This window comes from Chamaea fasciata, unplaced genomic scaffold (genome assembly GCF_029207755.1).
Source record: "Chamaea fasciata isolate MVZ Bird 193981 ecotype frontalis unplaced genomic scaffold, bChaFas1.0.hap1 SCAF_6, whole genome shotgun sequence".
NCBI lineage: Eukaryota > Metazoa > Chordata > Aves > Passeriformes > Sylviidae > Chamaea > Chamaea fasciata.
Window position 1 is genome coordinate 22,619,316 of NW_027094091.1, and position 21,144 is coordinate 22,640,459.

The 21,144-nt window shown below is 38.0% G+C and overlaps 1 protein-coding gene across 3 annotated transcripts in view; it reads right to left on the reverse strand.

Moving 5' to 3' along the window:
- Positions 1-21,144, reverse strand: part of RFC1 (replication factor C subunit 1) — a 33,105-nt gene that overhangs the window by 2,004 nt on the left and 9,957 nt on the right. For all 3 annotated transcript variants that reach the window (XM_066185627.1, XM_066185628.1, XM_066185626.1), the window contains 19 exons: positions 14,939-15,168; positions 14,143-14,217; positions 12,214-12,291; positions 11,822-11,909; positions 11,490-11,722; positions 10,302-10,409; positions 9,612-9,791; positions 9,189-9,293; positions 7,806-8,202; positions 6,785-6,894; positions 5,314-5,428; positions 4,780-4,868; positions 3,621-3,758; positions 3,103-3,198; positions 2,843-2,941; positions 2,267-2,421; positions 2,035-2,152; positions 989-1,134; positions 323-536 (listed from right to left, as the gene is read on the reverse strand). In XM_066185627.1, coding sequence (XP_066041724.1) covers positions 323-536; positions 989-1,134; positions 2,035-2,152; positions 2,267-2,421; positions 2,843-2,941; positions 3,103-3,198; positions 3,621-3,758; positions 4,780-4,868; positions 5,314-5,428; positions 6,785-6,894; positions 7,806-8,202; positions 9,189-9,293; positions 9,612-9,791; positions 10,302-10,409; positions 11,490-11,722; positions 11,822-11,909; positions 12,214-12,291; positions 14,143-14,217; positions 14,939-15,168 — 2,774 coding nt within the window. The remainder of the gene's footprint in view (positions 1-322; positions 537-988; positions 1,135-2,034; positions 2,153-2,266; positions 2,422-2,842; positions 2,942-3,102; positions 3,199-3,620; positions 3,759-4,779; positions 4,869-5,313; positions 5,429-6,784; positions 6,895-7,805; positions 8,203-9,188; positions 9,294-9,611; positions 9,792-10,301; positions 10,410-11,489; positions 11,723-11,821; positions 11,910-12,213; positions 12,292-14,142; positions 14,218-14,938; positions 15,169-21,144) is intronic.

The following is a 21,144-nucleotide window of genomic DNA, read 5'->3' on the forward strand; positions in this document are numbered from 1 at the left end:
CTTGCCTCTAGAAAGATACCAGCTTTCCCTGTCCTTCCTGTGTTCTGCTTCTATACCCAAAACACAACTGACTCCCAGTAATCCTTTACACCAGGAACAAAAAGTGTAGGACTCCTGAGTGAAGCACAGCCTGATTATCTTCAGAACTTAGCCCTGAAGCTTTAGTGGTATGTTTGACAGCTGATTCATAAAGCCTACCATCAATTATGGTTAAGCTGGTGCACCAACTTCAGCCTTTCCAAAGCACATCCAGACCATAGCAATTATTCCAGGATTTCTTTTTTAAGATATGAAGAAAAACAAATTCACTGGTGAATTTTACCTTGGGATCCAGCTTTGAAAAAGGACTGGGTTTGCCTCCCCACATGCTTATTTCCATGATATTTTCAACATCTTCTTTCATCAAGCAGTAAGAGTCCATAAATGATACAGCTTCTTGTACACCATCTGCTCCAAAGTCTTTCAAGGGCTGGACAAGTGAATCCCGCAAATATGACAAATATTCCATATTTACTGTCCTCTTGCACGTCTGAGTTCTTTGTCAAATTGAAAATAAAGTATTGAGTAAGTAAATCTGTCCAACCAGCACCACTGACTTCTAAAGACAAGAACAAATAGGTAAGGAGGCCCTCAGCAAATCAACGATCAGATGCCTTAAGAGCAAACTGCAAGTTGTACTGTGCCATTCCTTTTGCCATAGCTGCATTAGGGAATAACCAATGCAAGGTATTTGAACACCAAACAGTCTGGGGAAACACATCCTTAAGTGAGAAACAACTTCAGGGGAGAAAAGAAAAATGCAGGGTACTTGTGATTATACTAAAAGCATTTCCAGTTTTGACTTGTTCAAACTAAGCACTGAGAAAAGTGTCACCAATAACATAGGAACACATTCACAGAACACACGAATGTGTCATTTGTCCAAGGAATTGATGGTAGATAAAGAACTGCCCAAGAAAGATCTGTATCAGAGGAACGTCAGTACTACCTGAGACTCATGTGCATTGCCAGTTCTTGAATGATACGATCATGTTTGCCTGTGGATGAGAATTTCCCCAGCCAGCTGGGAAAGACAGGAAACTGGGACATGTAGCCCCTCATCAGCTCCCCTGGGAGAACACTTGCATAAATAGCCTGAAAAAGTAACACACATGCCAAACTCATATCACACTGAAATTCTCATGGATACCATGACACCCTGCACTGCACTGTCCCCAGGAAAGAAGGGTAGTCAACATAGGGCCACAGTAGAAAGAGTTTATTTTAAGAGAACTCTCTCAATTGCTTATTTCTAGTCAATCCCTGTTGGGTTACAGCTTCACCCCTTGTACCACCCTTGTTACCATGTTCTAAAATACCAGTGAAATTATCTGGGTTTCAAAACTCAAAAAAAAAAAAAAAAAAACCAACCCCAGAACATGGCCTTTTCTCATGTCCAGTTTCGAGTGCAGTCAAATACTCACTTCACACAAACATGTGAGCTCCAACACAAAGACATAGTGAAGGAGACACTTCAAAGAACACTGCAAATCTACATCAAGTCAGCTGTGTTCCTAAGCAATTCAGCTCTTGGGACCTGTACTGAGCAGGGGGGTGAACTAGACGACCTCCAGAGGTGCCTTTCAATTTCACCTACAATGCCAGTCATAATCCTTTAAGCACAAGTCTTGTCAGTGTTTCAGTGAGCATTAAAAGAAGTACAGTGACCAAACTTCAGTCCTCTATGCTTTGGGAGAAATCCTTCCCTGGTGAGAGGAAGGACAGAGCAGGCTTGTAACAGCACAAGTGATACACACCACATGCTTCTATGCTTTGTGACAGTCCAACTTTTCCAAGTTTAAGACGACTTCATTTCATGTTGCAGCATGGGCTCAACAATATGGATATGGGAAACTCTTCTGATCACCAGTGGAACAGAGAATACTACATCAAGTATGAACTTTACAGAGCATATACTGGAACACCGATTTCCACAGATCCACCTTTAACATTGAACACCCCTTAAAAAACATAAAATGAATGTTAAGTGCTCACCTGTGTTGGAAGAAGATTCCAGTTCTGCTTGCTACGAATCTGCCTGTCCACGATATCACCATCACATATACTATCAGCTGCTCTACTCAACAGCACCAAGTGCTTTTTTAAATTGCCTCTGGAAAAAATAAAGTTGACTTTATTACTAAGCAGAAATAGCCAGATTGGTTTTGGTCTACTTTGACTCCCTGACACAAAAGCCTATGTCAATTTAGGGTTTGGAGTAACTCACCCAGCAGCAGCTGGTTTCACATGCACGTAGTTCTCTTGGACAAAGAGAGGTGCTAGTGAATAATCATGGAAGAACAGATCTGATTTGTCAATAAGAGACATACGAGCAGTCTCCTCTCCAGTAGCGAAAACCTTCCGGACAACATCGAAAGGGCCCTAAATAAATGACATTTCAAGAAGTCAGAGGCTAGAAGGTCAACACAAAAAGTAAGACACAGCACAGTATCAGCTAAATTAGTATCGAGGAGTATCCTGACTCATCAGTACAAGCTCCATGTTCAGTATTTCCACCCTAGAACTTCACCAGGTTTAAGAACTGTATTTTATTTTTGATATTAAGAGAATTAACTCCTAAACAGAGAACAAAGGATGGGAAGAATGAGCATCATAATTGCGTCTTACCTAAGAGACCAGTATATCAAAATATATACTCAGTCCTTGATATACTACTCTCCAGCTACTTGTGGTAAATGTGATAGCTCTTGGCACCTAGTGCTTCAGTTCAAAAGATGCTTATAAAGCCTAGTGATTATATCAGAATATGACAGCAAAAGCCAATCCAGTATTTGACACTTACCAGTTTGATGTCCTTTTTGGCTCTGCTGGCATCTGTTTTAGCCTCGTCGTAAGTCAGTGATTTGTCTTTTGCACACCACATATTAAGATTATGCAAAACCTAAAGAACAAAGTTTACAATTTGGTAGCATAATAGAATTTAAATGGTAGACTCCAGCAGTAACAGCCTGATCTTATACATAACAATACTGCTCAAATATTTCAAAGATAATGTACATAATCTGCTATCTGAATGGTCACTGATGCTGAATGGGTACTGACCTGTCTGATGTCCTGATTTGCTGCCAGGATTATCTCTTGCATAGCAGGTGGGGGAATTTTTAAACCTTCTTTAAATGCAATAGACATCATGGCACCCTGTAATCACAATTGAGAAACTGTCACTAGAGAATTCCTATGAATTCCAGTAGAACATACTGACACATGAAACCGACACTGTTCTACTAACAGTAGAACATGAAAGAGCACTGCATAATTTTCTGAATTTTTAAAGCACATATAGCTCAAATATTCTCTCACAAACATAAACCATCATTAACCACTGGTGTAAAAAAGAGCATGTTCATTTATAAAAACCCATTCTGGCTATATTCTTAAGACAGACATCTAAAATCTAAAAGGCTTTGGGAAGAAAAACTCAAACAATTCATTCTGAAAAGCAGTTACTCACTGAGATGATCCATTAAGTGCTGTATCCAATTCTGAATAAACCCTGCCACATGAAAACTGAAGTTACGGATGGTAATTCAGTGCAGTCCATCAAGCCACAGCCTACTTACTTTGATCTGTTCTAGCCGAGGTCTCTGAAAACGAAGATCCAAACAGTAGTGCACTAAGGAGCGCATTTTAGGATGGTTGCGATCATTGCACATACAAATGATGGGTATCTTTGTGTGTCGGATCAAACCAATCAACTCCTGTAATTTAAACGTGTTACATCAGCTAACCTGGATAATGGGAACAATTAGAATGTCATACCAAGCAGCATTAGTGCCTGCCTTAAATCAGATCCTTGACAGATGCCAAGTCCATAACACTCCTCCTGCTGTAATCACATTTCTGCACAGTGCAAACATAGCCCCTTGCCTGCATTTTTCAGTTGCTTTTCTGTTCAGCTGCAAGAGATCTGCTGCTTACCCACTTCCACTGTCTACTTCCAGCAATTATGTTTGGAACTGTCTTCAAGAAGCAATGAAGTCCAACAACCCAGAGTACAGCTGTTCACCTGCAGAACTAGACTCATTTCTCCAAAGGCCAGTTTGACCTGCCTTATACCCAGAGGGAACACACAGATTTCTGCCTGCACCCTGCTACAAAGCATGAAAAAGCAGAAAGTAAAAAGATTGGCTCATCCCTGCTTCAAGAGGCTTGATCATTTTTAGGCTTGCCAGAACAAACTTTGCTAGCTCTAATGAAGGTGAAATTCAGTTCAGTTTCATTCCTGCAATGGAAATGCCTGCATCTGAGCTAAAAATCTGTATGCCCTTTACTGTCAAAGTACTGCACGTGACTATAGGAACTCCTCAGAAGCTAAAACTGGAGCTACTGAAGAGAACAAAGGATGCTGCTGCCTATGACACACGTTAGCTACTCAGTGTTACTGCCTATGCAAAAGAGCAACAGTCCCAGCCAGATTATGAACCTCCCACTGCAGGGAGATGTCACCTTAGAGAGACCTTAGGATAAATATACTTGTTCTGAAGTGCACACACTCAAGTTCATCACTCCAGGCTGTTTCTACACAAGTATCCTTTTTCCCCTCTCTACCAATGCACAGTTCTTACACAAAGACAGGCTTCTAAAACAAGTCAGACTGTACTCTGCAGAGTTTGTTTATGGACCATGGGTTGAGGGACAGCAGAGTAGCTTGACCATTTTGTGCTGTATATGGCACATACTCTTGGCAATCGCATTAGCTAGGAACTACAGTGGCTTCACCTGAATCCCTCCTCTGTCTTCATTGCCTGCCATACCATCCACTTCATCCATGATCAATACATGTTTCCCGCTAACTGATGAAGATGCACCTGAAAATGAATATGGATAAGAAAATGAGATGGGAATAAAGGAGTCTTGCTCAGAGCACTACCCAAAGCTAAGTAAGATAACCCCGGCCTAGGCAACTGAGGTGGTGGCTCTGCCACTGGATCACATGAATCTATGTTCACAGACCAGTCTATAACCTCATGTCATCTTCTGAGAAACAAGTCCAATGGAACAGAGGAGCAACTGCAGAGTTCTTGAGTGGTTTGTGCAGATTAACAACTCAGGCTATGAATAACAGGATTTAATTCTAAATTGAAGAAGAAATGCAATGGCTTACTACATGAACCCATCCCTATTAGAGCCAGGTCCCTCCACCTGACAAGCAAGGTAAATTCCTAACATTGTTGTGTAATAAGGAAGCTCTGCCCTCCTCTACCCAGACTCTTTCTTAGTAAAACGAAAGTCTCCTTCAAACAACAGACGCACCAGAACAGAAGTCTTTGATGCTGGTGTTGTTAAGTGACTCAGCAACTACTTCCTTGAGACTGTTCTTGCTGCGAGTGTCACTGGCATTCAGCTCCACGTAGCTATACCCCAGTTCCTGGTCCAAACACATAAACCACATAAAAAGCGAGAACACAAATCAGTGAAAAATCATACAGCTTTAATTAGTTTCTCCCCTTATATTCCTTTTCTGTAGCAATTTCTCAAAAATTATAACCATGTATGGAACAGATAGGCCCAAAAGAGATTATTTTTGAGTTTTTTGTGGCGGGTTTTTGTTGAGATTTTTTTTTAGCTTTTTTTTGTTTGGCTTCTTTTGTTTGAGTTTTTTGTTTGGTTGGTCGTTGGGGTTTTTTTTGGTTGGTTGGTTTTCATTTTGTTTTAAATGAGGGGGATGGGGAAGGATTGGAATCATTGGCACACATTAAATTTTGAAAGATTAACAGAACTGCCAGAACTACCAGCTGGGATGGAAACAGAGCTATGAGCCAAGGCTGGCTAAGCTCCATGGAATTTCCAGCAGCATAACAAAGAAACATACCACATAGCTCTGAAAGCTGCAGGAAAGAGAAACTTTTGACTATTTAACCAATAGGAAACACATGACTCCCCCAGCAGCACTAATACAGTCCTTGACACAACTTAACCCAGTTGTTCTTTTATCAGCAAACTCTCTTGCCAGAGGCAGCCAGAACACAGCACTGAGCACACACAGCCTTGGTCTGCTTAGCTGGCATTTCCTGTGGAGCACAGAGAACTGCTCTGCAGAGTCCTGAGGTAGCTGAGAGCAAGCCAGGTTGGAAACCAGAAACAGAAAAAACCATGCCTGGGGAAAAAAAACCATGAGCCCAAGACAGCACATTCACCTTTTCTAAAAGTCTAGTTCTAGGTGTGACATCAACTTGTTGGCACAAAGCCCAAAGGCATGCAGTGGGGGAAGGTGGGGTAAAAGATTAAGAGTTACTCTACACAAGAGATTTCTAAATTCAGATTTAGAAATGGACACATAGCCCTGTCAATTTCTCTCACCCTAAAGTAGCATTTCAATATATAAAAACCATAACCTTAGGCTTTCAAAAAGCTTGCCAGATTTTGACTCACACTAAATTAAGTCTCCACTCCCACCTAAATTATTCTCCACCTTGCAGAACTAGTGCTGAATACTCACAATTGGAAAACCATTTCCAATTATTCAACATACTGTGATATGCTTCCTCTCAATGTAACAGAAAGAAATGCAGACACCCATTGGTACCTTCTCACCTCAGACCTGGTAAAGGTATCTAAACAGCCACATATTTTTACCTGGAACCCTGTTCTGAGCAGGTGCAACCTGGCTGACAGCAGACCCCGGTCATTCAGAGCATACCCACCTACACGCTGTAGCTGTATGCAGATACAGAATTAATATGTAACAAAAAAGTGCTGGGAACAACCATTGCTATGAACTCACCTTACAAACCAAAGCAGCTGTAGTAGTTTTACCAACTCCAGGTGGACCAGAAAGTAATGCTGCTTTAAAGCCTGTCCCATCATCTTTGCTTCCAGTTTTACTGGGTTTTGCTAAAAAAAAAAAAAAAAAGATTTCAGGTTTTACCTAGGTATGTAATTATAAAACAAACTGCATGCTCCTAAAGATATCAAGCATCACTGAAATTTTTCCTCATTTAAGGCTTGATAAGAACATCCAAAGATGCATATACAGCTGCATCCTAACCACTTGGAGAAAAGCAGCTTATGTTAGCTTACAATTTATGACTTGCAGTGATTTTGAACTGAAAAATACCAGAAAGTGCTATTAATGTAATACAACCATTTCAGCAATTTCCTCACAAACATATCATACACATAAAAAAACAAGGACACCACCAACCCCACACGCCACCACAAATTAAGCCAAACCCCAAATACACCACACACAAAAATCCCACTATGGCTGAACTAAAACTTAAACCCTCTTTTAAATACAGAAAAACCTGTCTGTCCATAGGATGATGAACTGTCTACTTGACAAGTGCACTTTTTGCCAGAGCCAGGACCTTGACAATTCACCCCTACACATGACAGCAGCCCTTTAGACCTGCTCTTATCCTGTGTCTTCGCTGCTGGCAGTGCCAAACCTATTTCCTCTTGCTGAGGAAGAAATCAATAGGCCCAACACAAGGCCATTTTTAGATACATCACACTAGGCTATTTTGGGGTTTTTTGTAAAAATGAAACCTAAGACTTGGGGAAAAAAATCTTTAAGACACATTTTTCTGCTCTTTTTTGAGGTGGAGAGATGGGTAGCAAATGAACAACTACTTTGCCAAAAAAAATCTCAGGCTCAGTTGCTGCTAAAAAACACATCTGATTGCAGTATTATTCCCGATTTCTAGAGCTGCTCTGCTACCACCCAAGCCCTCACTGGTCCAGGGAACCAAGGAGCACAATTAGCGTGAAAGAACACAGAGAAAATTAACCAGGCCAGTCACCTTGTCCATCTTCCAAAGTGTTCCTGTGCCAATTTCTGAGCCATCGCAGCAGTTTATTGGCACAGCTTTGCTCACCCTGCTGTCCAATAATTGCCTTAACAGACACAGGCTTATATTTATCCACCCATAGCAATTTCTCTGTGCCATCTTCATTAACCTGAGAAACCAAGTTCCCCTTAGGTTTTGGGGCTTCTTTTTCCTCTACAGTCTGACGTTTAAAGTCCGTAAGTTTTCGAACAGCAGTGGTTTCTTTCTTGACAGATCCGATGGTATCTCCTTTTTCAGGAGTAGACTTGTATTTTTTATTATTAGCTTCCCTCTTGTAGGGGCTAAAATTCCTTTTTCCAGCTTCAGCTTTCTGTGGTGTCTTTTTGGGTTTTGACTCCACTTTCTTTGCCTTAGTAGAATAAAAAAATTAAAAAGAAATTTTAAAAAATGCAATAAATGAACAGCATATTTATTTTAACAATTACAGGAGTGCTTAGGAAGTGACAAAGTTTACGTATTGATTAAAAAAAAAACTTCAAGAGCAGATACTCTCTGAGAAATAAAGCACAATGTCAGCAGGTTCTGTGATACAACCCACAAAAAAGAGGCAGGAAATGTTCTGGTCATTCCAAAAGCAGTCCCCTTATTCACACAGCCTGAGGAATCCTACAGTGCTAAACTGATGACTGTCAGATTGGAACAAATGTGTCAGACACCCTTGAAGCTATTGCAAAACAACACTTGCAGAAGCTGTCCAACGCAAAATAATTCAAAGGGAGCAAAAGTGATCAGCTAATGAGCTTAGAGTTGCTTTTCCCTGGGACACTAATGGTATCTTTGCATAAATAACTCATGTCTGTACTGAATGCACCACATGTTAGAGCTAACAGGGATTTTAATAACATTCTATCAGCCACTACAACTTAAATTTAAATGTGCACAAAAACCTTGTTACCTCTTTTTTGGTATTGCCTGAAAAAATTACCTTTAATATTCTTAGTTCAAGTACCCCATAAAGACAAGGTCTGTTATGTATACACATAGTTTACACATTCCTGGGCCTGTCTGGTACCACATGCTATCAGTCACAATTACTTATTCCAAAGAATTAATTAATACTCCTTGTTTCAACACAATGCCATCTAAGGAGATGCAATTACCTGCTGTGTCAGGTACCTAAAATGCAGAATAATGTCAGAGTGCGAATATAACCTTTAGCTCCCAAGGAGAGTCATTTCTCTTAAGCACAAACAAAAAATTTTCACTTTTAACCTAGAAGGTGAAACTGATGATTGTTGTGTTACTATTACTGGAACAGAAGAGAAACTCCTTTCAATTAAAAACAAACCAAAGCAAAAAAACACCCCTAGCCCCCTAATTTTATTATAAACATACCTCTGCTTCAGCTGCCACCTCATATTTGGACTTTTTGCCTGGCATGGTTCGAATAAGATCGAACAGACCATCCTCATCAATAAGTTTTGTACCTAAAGCTGATGCCTGGAGCAAAAGAAAGAATTAAATGTGAAGTCAAGTTACATTAGAATTTGCATCATTCATTTCAAAGTGTTTTCCAGTAAAAACTATGACTAGGAACAGAACAACAACAAGAGTTTATATATATGTGTGTGTGTATGTGTATGTATGCACAGAAGTAAAAACAAAACAAAACCGTAAACCACTTGGCAACTTTTCATTTTAAAAATGCACTTTACTGTTAGCACGGCTTCCTGTTGGCAGGGATACTGGAAATTACCAGTTAAGAGAGGAACAATTCAGTTTCACTTTGCCTTTGGCCAGGCACAGGAACACACTCACCTTCTCACATTTGGACTGGCCGCAGTCTCTCCCCACCACCAGGTAATTTGTCTTCTTGCTGACGTTGCCAGTTACTTTTCCTCCGTAACGTTCAATCAGAGACTTGGCCTCATCTCTCTCAATACACTCCAGAACACCCGTAATTACAAATGTCAGGCCTTCCAAGCAGTTTTCAGCTCCCTGAGAAAAGGAGCATTGCAGAAAATGCCATTACTGATACAATGCTACCAAATAGCTCTTAACCATCAGCTATTTTAAACCTCTACCATGTCAAGTACCCTCTGAAACTTTACAAATAAGATTATCATACCTACCTGGGTAATAGTTCTAAAACTTCCAATGGGAATAGCTACCAACAAAACCTCACACATTGTTTACCTGACCATACTAGTAGCCCTCTGCTTCAAGCCTAGCATGTCAGTCAAATGAGTGACAGCAACCTTCAACTTTAAGACCAGTAACTATTTTTGATCATCATGACTTCCTAGACCAAGTTCTGAATACAAATTCTTTAGTACACTTCTTTACATTTAGTCACTGCTTTGCATTACAATTTGGATTTTTCTAATACATTCTTCCTACTGGGAAAAAAATACCAGTCTTTAAACAGTTAGGTTGATGCTTATTAAACCACTTACAGCGGTAGGTCTACCAAACACTCCATATATAGAATCCTGTGGCCAAACTTACCTGAGGTATCTCTTTGGAACCCAGTGCTTTTGGACCCTCACGATTAAGGAAGCTGCGGTAAGCCTGGTAATTGTTTCGCTTCTTTTCAGAGTCCTCAGGACTTACAGACTAGGTCAGGAGAGGGAATAAAAAAAAATATACACATTACATATATAAAAACAGCAAAATAAACCCAAGCTTCACAGTTTAAGACATTTTCATGCACCAAAGGAAAAGCAAGTTCTAATGTTTGTTTTTAATCTACTAACATGCAATACTGAAGCTTGCTCTGTTTTTGGTGCTTGAGTTGAGGTGTTTTTTCTTGATCCTTTAAAAAATATTTCAAAAATGTGAGAGAGTTTAAAAATACGTACCCATTGTCTATTGTCAGGTTTCTGTGAATTCGTCTATCACACATGTACAGGCTCACTTAACTCAAACTGTCACTTTAAATTCACATCCTATTTAATTTGTGATCTACACTTACATAAAAGTAGAAATACTATGAAGTAGACTCAAAGAGACACTTAAGCTTCTTAATCAGTAAAAACTGTTAAAAACTCACCTCAAAAGGAGGTGCAGTCTCTCCCTTCTAATTATAACAGTTATTTAATTGTCAAAATGGGGTACTTTATATTGTATGATTAAAAAGTACCTTTTGATGTTGCAAATAACTGCCAGTGTTCAACAAATACAGTTCCTGAATCAGATAAAAAACCCTAAATTCTATTCCTACATAGCATATAAATAATAAGAAAAAAATAGGGGACTAGGGAGAGAAATATAAATCCCTAAAACAATGCCACATATCATTCTAGCCACAGAACAGATCCTCAAGGTCACCACACTCACATCAGGGAGTTTTCACTCACTAAGTAAGCCTCAGAATTCCTGCATTCTTAACTTTTCCAGCAAAGTTAAACAAGAGAAAGCACAGAACTGATTTTGCAGTGTACCTGCAAACCATAATGGGCATTGGAGAACCTCAGGTCCATCATCTGCTTAATTTACACTTTGCCAGATAATTTTTTCCACATAGTTTTACAACTGCTGTAAGGAAGGAACTTACAGTCTTACCAGAATTCAAATCCTTAAAAGCTGCCCAGGAGATTCAAAGTACCAAGTTACAACAGTGACACCTATAATAAATGAAAACTATTTTCCTGCAAACTCCACCAAGACATCCAAATTAATTTTGACAGCTCCTACCTCAGTCTTCTTGGGAGAAACTTTCTCCTTCTTTGGTGGTGTCTTCTCTTCTTTCCCTGAAGCTGCTTTTTCTCTTGATAGTGAATTTTGAGCACCTCTTTCCTTTTCAGCAATCTCTTCTTTTTTACCATCAGATGATTGTGGGGATAAATGAGAAGCTTTCAACTGCTCAGATTTAGTTTGTGGCTTTGCAGAGTAATTCTTGGCTGTACCAGCTGAATCTGTTGCTTTCACTCGAAAGGAGGCAGAGGGAGAAGAGCTCATATATAAGAATGTATCTCATTAATATTATAAATGAGTTTTATAAATGCTTTTCAGTTTCTGTGTCCTACCTCTTTCTGACTGCTTATATCCTGCTGTTGTAGTAGGGCTGTTGTTGATGCTCAGTACTGTTTGCTCTCCTTCTGTATCTTTCCGAGCCTAAATAAACACAAAATGCCAAAGTCAGGGATGTGCCCCAAGCTACCACTGGGACACAGCAACACACTTCACCTAATTACCCCAACAGAGGCATGCAGCACACACTGTCTGATTAGGCAGAACACCCTTTACTGAGCAAGGAAAAGCCAGGAGGGAAGTATAAAAATTGAGTATGCTATTTCCATGAAAACATTTTCCTGCTGTTTTTAATGCATTTGTATGGAAGTCTCAAAACACAGGTGTCTAAATAAGAACACTCCTGGCAATGCAATTCCTAAAAGCTTAAGTTTAAAAAGAATTCAACCTTTTTCTTCCGTGGCGTTTCATCCAACATGGCCAGAGTTCTAGCAAATTCTTCATCTTCATGCAGCTGTCTCTCCAGCTGAAAAAAAAATATTTTTAGGCTAGTGCCAAACAAGTTCTAACTCTAGTGTTTTTTTAAAAAAAACTCTATGCGAGCACATAGCTAGAAAAAGGGTGTTCTACCAGAGGCAAATAAATTTCTAGAAATGGCACTGAAGAATTACTTGTTTGCCCCAGAAAGCAAGACTAGTTAAATCTAGTAAGAAAAATGGATTTGTTGCATTAGAAGCATTATTATGCCTGTATAAGCTATTTTCAAAGGAGTTTTTTGTTCGTATTTTTATTGTTGTGTACCCTTTTCTTTTAAATAACCAAACTCTAAAGACAGCACCTCATAACTAAGAGCTTGCAACAAGATGTAATCTGTAGGCTTTATCAAAGGAAGTCCCAAAAGACAAGTAGTAACAACGCTTGTTAAAAATTATGATGTCTCCAGAATGAATGTTTTCTTATCATTTACTACTAGCAACATATATACATATATATACATATATACATATATATATATATATATATATATATATATATATACACACACACACACACAAAATTCTGTCTGTTTTGGAGAATTTAACTACTGCCCTTAGGCCTGCACTTAGTGTCAGTTCTATTTACTTCAGGGAAGCAAATATACTTTAACTTTCTATTATTTATACTCAGACAACTGATTTTCTCTGATAGAAGAACCAGTAAGAACAAACAGGACATGACATCTGTGAAAGTTATTTATTAGCAGTAAAAAACCCCCCAAAGTCAGTTTGATTTCATTTTTACTTCACTTAACAACATAAACCTGGCATCTCCAGTGAAAACTGATCCTTTGGTTACCTGTCCTGTCCAATGCGGTGCCTTGGGGAAAACCTTTTCTATTCATGAACAGTGTTCATTATTGCAAATAAATATTGACCACTGTTTTAACAAGAGAACAACAAAATTACTTTCATAATTGAAATCCAACATGCCGTGCTCTAAGACCCCAACAGATGACTTGACAAAACCAGTATGCCACAGGCATTGTTTGTACGTGTCCATAACAGTGAAATCTACCTTCCCTGTGTATAGTGAGAAAGGGAAAGGACAGTGACCACAAAATGCAAAGCAGACTGAAGCAGACATACACCTGACATGAAGTACTTTGATGCACAGAAACTCTTATAGATAAGATCAGTTCAAATGAAAGACATAATCTTACTTTTCATAAAGATAGAAAGACATAACCTCATTGATAGGTTAACTTTCTAGTAGGGTGAAGTTGGATTCATTTACTCTCATCCTTACCTTCAGAGATGCAGATTTGTCTGTACAATCTATTTATTTCAAACAATACTTAATATTACAAATATATCTGGGAAATCAAATTTTCCCAAAAGCTAGTCAGTATGTGTAAGTGTACCTTCCCCTCATATTAGTATTGATTCAAATAGGAAAGTTTAAGGGTCATTCCAATTTTTGTCAACTATAAGAAAATTCAGAAGACAAGTAAAACAGATCACAGATGACAACGACTTTTCATTTTTCACTCCAGAAAATTAAAAAAATATGTAACACCATCAAAACACTACTAAAACATGAGGAAGAAGAAAGTGAATTCTGTGTGAAAGGCAGGATTATTAGAAGCACATCAGCTGCACAGATAGAAAAAGTCTGGATAGAGAGAAAATAGACTAAGTGATACATTCTATTTACATAACTGAAATAATGCCTATAAAAATAACTGTGTGACCAGGCTTGCACATATTGATGAATTTTATTACACTTAACTAAGTGTAATAAAATAGTGTACCTGGAAAGTCCATCTTAATTTCTTAAGGAAAAACAATTTAAGTTAAACTGCTCTTGATATGGAGCATGAAATTTGTAGAGCTTTTACCTCTGAATCTTCATCAAGCTGCAGTTGCCTAGCAATGGCCTCATCATCAAGAGTGCTGTCTCTGCTCTGTGAAGGCTATATTAAAGAAAAAAAAAGACCAACCATTCAGTCACCCTATAACCGTGTGAATTATAATAATTTAGTATGTATAGATCCCTTCTGTATGCCTCTAGAAAAGGACTGTGAATGAGATACACAACATTAATTTCTAGCTCTCTAACCTAAACACTATTAAACAAGGCTATTTTCAAGGGATTTTATTATTCAAGACAAGACTGTGCTATATATAAATATCTCAACTCTTCAAACAGTGCTGAACATCTCTGAAGCTACCACAGTTGGCCCACTTGAAAAATACATCAAATAACTACGCTGGGAATTTTTAAGTTCCTCCATACTTTACTTAGTGCTTTGTTATTCCATGAATACATAGGCCATAAAGCTTGGGAAAACCACCTTCTCCCTCTCCTGCCTGCCCTCCACCCTCAAATATAAGCTATCCCTTCCACTCACTAACCTCAGAAAACATCATGGAGTTCAAGAAAAAGTCACTTGAGAAGAAAATACGACCTTCAACTTCGTGCTATCTTATCAAGCATGGAAACTCTACTCCGAACTTGTGGTTGAGGGCCTGAGGTGCACACCCGGATCATCAGAGCCCAACTTCTACCGGAGTGCTCATTACAAAGTAACAGGAGGTAGGAGCAGCAGTTAAGAACTTCCTTGCAGTCAAACTGTTCATTCTGAGCTGCCACCAGACACAGGGGCAGCCTAAAGGAACGTCGTCAGTACTCACCTCTTTCCTTTTACTTGCTACCAGTTTCTTTTCTGAGCGTTGGACACTCCTTGTCCCAAAGAAATCAAGTGCAGAGGTGGGAGTCTGTTTCACTGGAGAGAGGGGCTTGCTTTTAGCTGGTGGTTTTACTTCTTTTTTCACACTATTTGTTCCTGGACAACCAACAGCTGACGTCCCATTCTCCTTTGGTTTCAGGGAAATTCTTTTATTGGCAAAATCATCATCTTCATCTAAACACAAAGAGAATTCCATTACTTCTGGTACACAGAGCTCAAGTTCTAATAACTGAATGGCCAAGAGAACTATTTTGGCACGTTACATTAACTCAGATACTAAAAAAACGCTACAGGCATTCAGAAGTTTTTTGGAAAAAAGGCTGAGTTGCACAACATGCAGTATTTATCAACTTTTATAGCATAACTCGAGTCTGAACAGATTCAAGACTAAAATAATGACACATTTGTTACTTGTGCTCCTACATTACCTCTCAATTAGACAAGTTCACAAGGAATGCCTTCCCTTCTTAAATGGGGAAAACAACAACCAGAAGATCTAGATCAATGAAATTTGAACTCTCTCCTTAATTAATGAATGTCAAATTGAACAGCACAACTCTTCCTTTACATTTTATGTGTAGTACAAAGGCACGTTTATCACTTCATGGTATTCATCAACAAAGCAGCTAATATAGGCTTTGTAGACATGTATTTTTAAGAATCTCTCCACCTGACATTACAAACCAAGGAAAAATATCAGAACAATTAGTTTACAAAAAAAAAAGGAAAAAAAAAAAAGGATTCTAGGGTAAGCTTCCTTGTTATTTTTAAAGTACTGCTCATAGTTTATGAATGTGTTAGCAAAAACATTTCAATGTCATTTTTTCACTTTTTCCCTTTTAGAAATTCTATGAGCTCTCTACATCTCTATCTCTATACTTAAACACACTCTCCTTCCAGTACAGAAATAAAGAAATACAACAATTTCACAGAATACAGAAATCAGATGAGGTCAGCAAGACAAAATGGATTTTTCAGTTTGAAAGGAGGAGGAAAAGTGGCATCCACAGTCTTACTAAGAACTAGCCCACAGACCACCAAACAAAATTTTAATCTCTCCTTTTCAAACTCTTATCTAATAACCAGGACATGGTCTGCCCAGCAGTGAGTTTGATGGCCACTTACTCATTCTGAACCCAAACACTTCATCCAGTCAATCAATCAACAAAAAATTAATACCAAGGACTTCAAAGAGCTCTAATTCACGTTGTGAAGTTTTACTGACAGTCATATAAATGAAACCCTCTCACTGAGGCATACAAAACCTCACATATATCGTTGCCACGTGATTGGATTAATACTACAGCACAGAAGACAAACATCACTGGACAAATTTTTGACAAAGCACGATCTTTGTGAATTCTTCTACAAACTCAAAGTGAGCAAATAAACTGAGACAAAATCCCCAAAATTAACATTAGACACAATAAAAAAGCAGCAGAAAGACTTGAGAGGAACAGAAACAGAGGCCGTTTTATTTGCATGCCTCTAACTGAAGTCTAGTTTTACTTTTCTCAAAATACAGATGTTTCAGACACTCACCTCAACGTATCATAAACATCTGTTTTTTAACAATTTAAACGGACAGCATTATCACAAAAACATGCTCATTTTCCAGCAACCTCTAATTTAAGTCCCCGTATTTCTTTTCACACTAAAATTTATTTTCTTACCACTTCCCTAAGTTTAGGAGATGTTATAGGTCTGTCATCTCTTATTTTTGTTGTATTCTAGACAAAGATGGAGGGAAACAATTATTTTTTGTTTCACCTGTTCTCAACAGATGGCAGTGTTTTAGAGTGTTTTAGGCATCAGCCAGAACTTGCTGCTACTGAACACTTACTAGGCAGAATATAAAGAGAACTAAGCAGGATTCCACCTGTTGCTGGGAGAGAAAGTTCAGAGAGGAAAAAAAGGTAACACAAAAATGCATCTGTAAGGGGGTGAATTAGTTCAGCAGTTGAATTGAGAATGCCTAAGGATAAAATTTTATCCAAGAGAAAGTGGCATTTCAGCCAACTCAATTCACAAAGCAATATATGGAAGGGAAGATTCAATCCCAGGTCCTCAGCTGACAGCAGCAAGTTTTACACAAAGCTAAAAGCGTTACTATTCTCAGTGCAATTTATTTTCCCGGTGCAGCAGTGAATGTCCTGCTGCCATTTAGCTCAATTTAACAAACTATAACATATGAGGGAGATTTGGACACTAGATGCTGTAGACTCCTAATTTATGATAGTTTCAAGTTCTGAATAGGAGATTGCTTACCTCAAACAATTTCAAGAATATTTTTGGTTCTTTCAAATTTTTTCAGTTTAACAAAAAAAATTTGCAGAAGTAAAATATATAGTTACTGCAAATCAGCAGTTAATATAGATGTAATTACATTTATTTGTCTTAAGAAGATACAAGTTCTCGTCTTCCCCCCTGCTCCCAGCTTTTCTTAAACTAAGGACTGCTTGATGCTAAAAAACATTTTTTACTTATCATTATTGTTATCAGATCTGTATGCAATATTGATTTTTTTCATTATTCACTTACAACCATAAATAGCAACAAAACCCAACAGGATATTGCTTTCTCTTAAGTAGAAAGAAGTAAATACAATTAGATTTTAATTAAGAAATATATGGACTCAAGTCATTTATGAAGCCGGTACCATATATTATCAATAGTTAGAACTTGGCTTTAATTATGTTGTTTCAAGAAATTACAGGATTAGAAGCATTTATTGACTGCAAGCAGTGCCTGAAGACAGACAAGAGACTTACTCATGAACAGTCATTGATAAATGTAAATAAAGAAAAGGGAGAATGAGAACATGGAAGTTGTCATTAGGAAACAAAACAAGCCTAATTATATTAAGTGGGTTTCAAAAGAGGCTTTAGGGGACTGACACTAAGGCTACAGTTTCATCCCAGGTTCAGGAAAGACATCAACACGTCACAAATTCACCTGATCTCCAGGCACTCCCCTTATTTCAAGAATTGATAAACACCAACTTTTTCAGCAAAACTTTAACTCTTTTCCTCCAAACAAACTGCTCCCAACAAACTACTGTCACAAGTGAACAGCAAAGTTAATCAGGTGCACACTTCCGCTCTCCTTACAAGCAAGAAGGCAACTTTATTTACAACTCTGAAAATGCCAAGAGTGTCATACTATTGCTGCAGCACTAATCAGGTCAATGTTTCTCAACACCTGACCTGTAAAAGGAAAAAGATGTGTTCTTATTCACACAAGCAAGCCAAAAAATGTGGAAAATACAAGTGAAAGTTTGGGTTTTAACTTGTAAAAATTGTAGATTAATTGCATTCTTATAGCAACTGCTGGGTAAACTTTGAGATAGCCTTACATGGGGGCATGATCTTCACCAAGAAATAGCAATCAATTTCATCATCAACTAGATGACTTTTCTGTTGTAAAACCTTTCTATAGCAGAACACGACTATTCCAAGAACAGTATTTCCTGTTTACATGGATTCATTTTTGTGTGCTACACAATGAAAAAATATGCTAAACATACACTTATTTTTTCCAGGATCAGCTCAGAACTACAAACACAAGTAAAAACCATATATTCTAGTTGAGGCTTCTGGAAATCAAGTACATGTGACAAAGGGAAAACTAATCATGTGATCAATGGAACACACAGGCAGTGACAATCAAGAGATTGCTTTTAATTATTTTGTATGCAAACACTACACAAGAAGCAGGGATCTATTATGCCAGGCAGTGTAGAAGGACAAACTTCCCTAGCAACAAAGAGCTGTCATCCTGGGGGTTTTAAGAGCTATTCCATGACGTTAAAGCACAGCTTTATACTGTTCCAGCAGTACCACAATTATGTTAATAAACCAATGCCAGCAGGTCACTTGCAACTGTTTGTTATTCCTCTTCTTCCTATCATCACCCTTTCTCAAAAGAGTTTCACCTGTTGATTACTGAAAAACATCTGTGCTTATTCCCTAACTGCGCCTGATGAAAATTATCTAGGCCATTTTTAACATAAATTCAGATCCTTTTAAAAGGCTTGGGTATAGGAATTACCTCAGCCAATCTAAAAAAGGAGCAATCTATTGCAGGCAGGGACAATGGCAACAAGCAGCATAGGACAGATCCTCAGAGGGTCTTCAGAAGAGTGTCTTTTATTAATTCATTTTTTCTGTACTACTGAGTTGCTCATCACTAGAGAATATAATTCTCTGGTTGCTATTCTATTTAGGATACAAAATATTTGAGGCAGGGACAGCCTCTTGCTACGATTTCATAAAACCAATTCCAGATACAAGGCATCTACAGATTATAAATAACTTGTACTTATTACAATGTATGTTGAGTGCCATTTGTAGACTACTACATAAGGATTTCTGTATGGAGCTCAAGGACTATATCCTAAAATCATTAAATCTACATTACTTGTAAAAAATTATAATATTCTGGATATTTTTCAGTTTCAATGACACCTCTTCTGCACAAGTACTTAAAACAGCTCCTGCCCTACAGAACCCACCATCTCCAGCAACAGGCACTGCTGTCTAAGCTAAACTGAGGATGCAGAAAGTGAAGTTTGTCTACGGTCCTAATACTGACTTAATTTACTTTACCTGTGCATGGGTCAGTACTCAACACTCCCAACACTTGGCAGGATTGAGTTTTGTTCTCATCTTTTGCATAAAGTAACTCTTTAAGAAGATTACCTTTAAGTTAACGGCTTCTCAAAAAAGCCAGCACGTCTATTGCAACTCAAGTCCTGTAACTCATTCCAAACGACAGATGCTATGTATGATTAACAAAGTGTATTTTTTCTTTCCCCTCATTTAAAAAACTAGTAGTTGCAACTACATTAAAAAATTAGATAATATGTCACTTTAGATTTTTAATGCCATTTCTCAAAAAGGTAACTGATTTCAGATATACGACAAACATGCATTTTAAAGCACAACTGTTTGCACTTGGCCTATATTGACATGTCAAGGTTCTGTGCTGTTATAAAAATATAAAGTTTACCTGAATCATTTCACCTTTACACCCCTGAAACAAATTTACCTTTAGATTTTCCAGTTATAAAAGGTAACCTCAGAAAGTTGCCTCTGCTTTATTTTTCACTTTGAGATAAAAAGGTTTAGGGATACAAGACTGAAACGCAATTAACTACCATGAGTTAGACACTTAAGTGTGAAACTACATAGCCTCTGATATCCTTACATACCAAATAAAATTGTTAGTCAAGTCTGTATGCTTAGTTTTGGGACCATTAAAACATGTAAGAAGGGTGAATATATTTAAACCAAAGTAAATTATCTTAATCTGCAAACCATCAATTATAGCAACTCCTTCCAAATTAAATGCTTGCACTTGGCATAGAAACATCTGTGTGTATTACCTCACGAAGCAATTAGAAGGGATCAGTCCATTAACTCATTCCAGCTTATTATTACTGAAATTTTTATTCACTTGAGCAGGTTGCTTTTCTACAATAGTAGCTCACAGAAGCAGATCTGAATCCCACCGTGCAATGAAATTTCATGTTCTGGTTGAATTGCCTGAAGTTACCTGCGTGACAGGAATATTCAGTAATGCCAAGTGAATAATTACAAAACAGGAAAAAAAAGTAACTTCAAGCAATCCAGGCAAGTATAAATGTGCTAATTTTTTCCAGCTGCAGCTCAGCTTACTGATCCTCTCAGGACACAGTGCTCTGTTTTCAAACAAAATCAATCAGTGTAGAAAATAAAAATCCAAACATAAATCCTCTTTTTACATTTTTAACTAAGCCAGCAGATTAACCACATTAAGACTGGTTGCTCTGGCAGCTCAATAAGGAGATGTGAAAGGGAGAGAAAAGGTCTCCAGCATGGAGAATAGGAACAGGCAGAGGAAAGCAGCAACATCTTCAGCTAACACAGCTACCGCTTGAAGAGCTGCTAAAAAGACTAAACTAAAATTAATTTTATTTCATGTCCTGCCATGTTTGAAATACAGGCTGACAAGTAATTCTAATGTCTTCTGATAAATTAAGCCTTTTTTTAGTCAGAATTACCTTTATTTCTCAATATTGCTGTTATCCTAGTTTCTGTAGAAAGGAAAAAAGACCACTTCTGTAAGGATAAGATTATATTTTACTTCATCCACACCTCTGGTTTACAC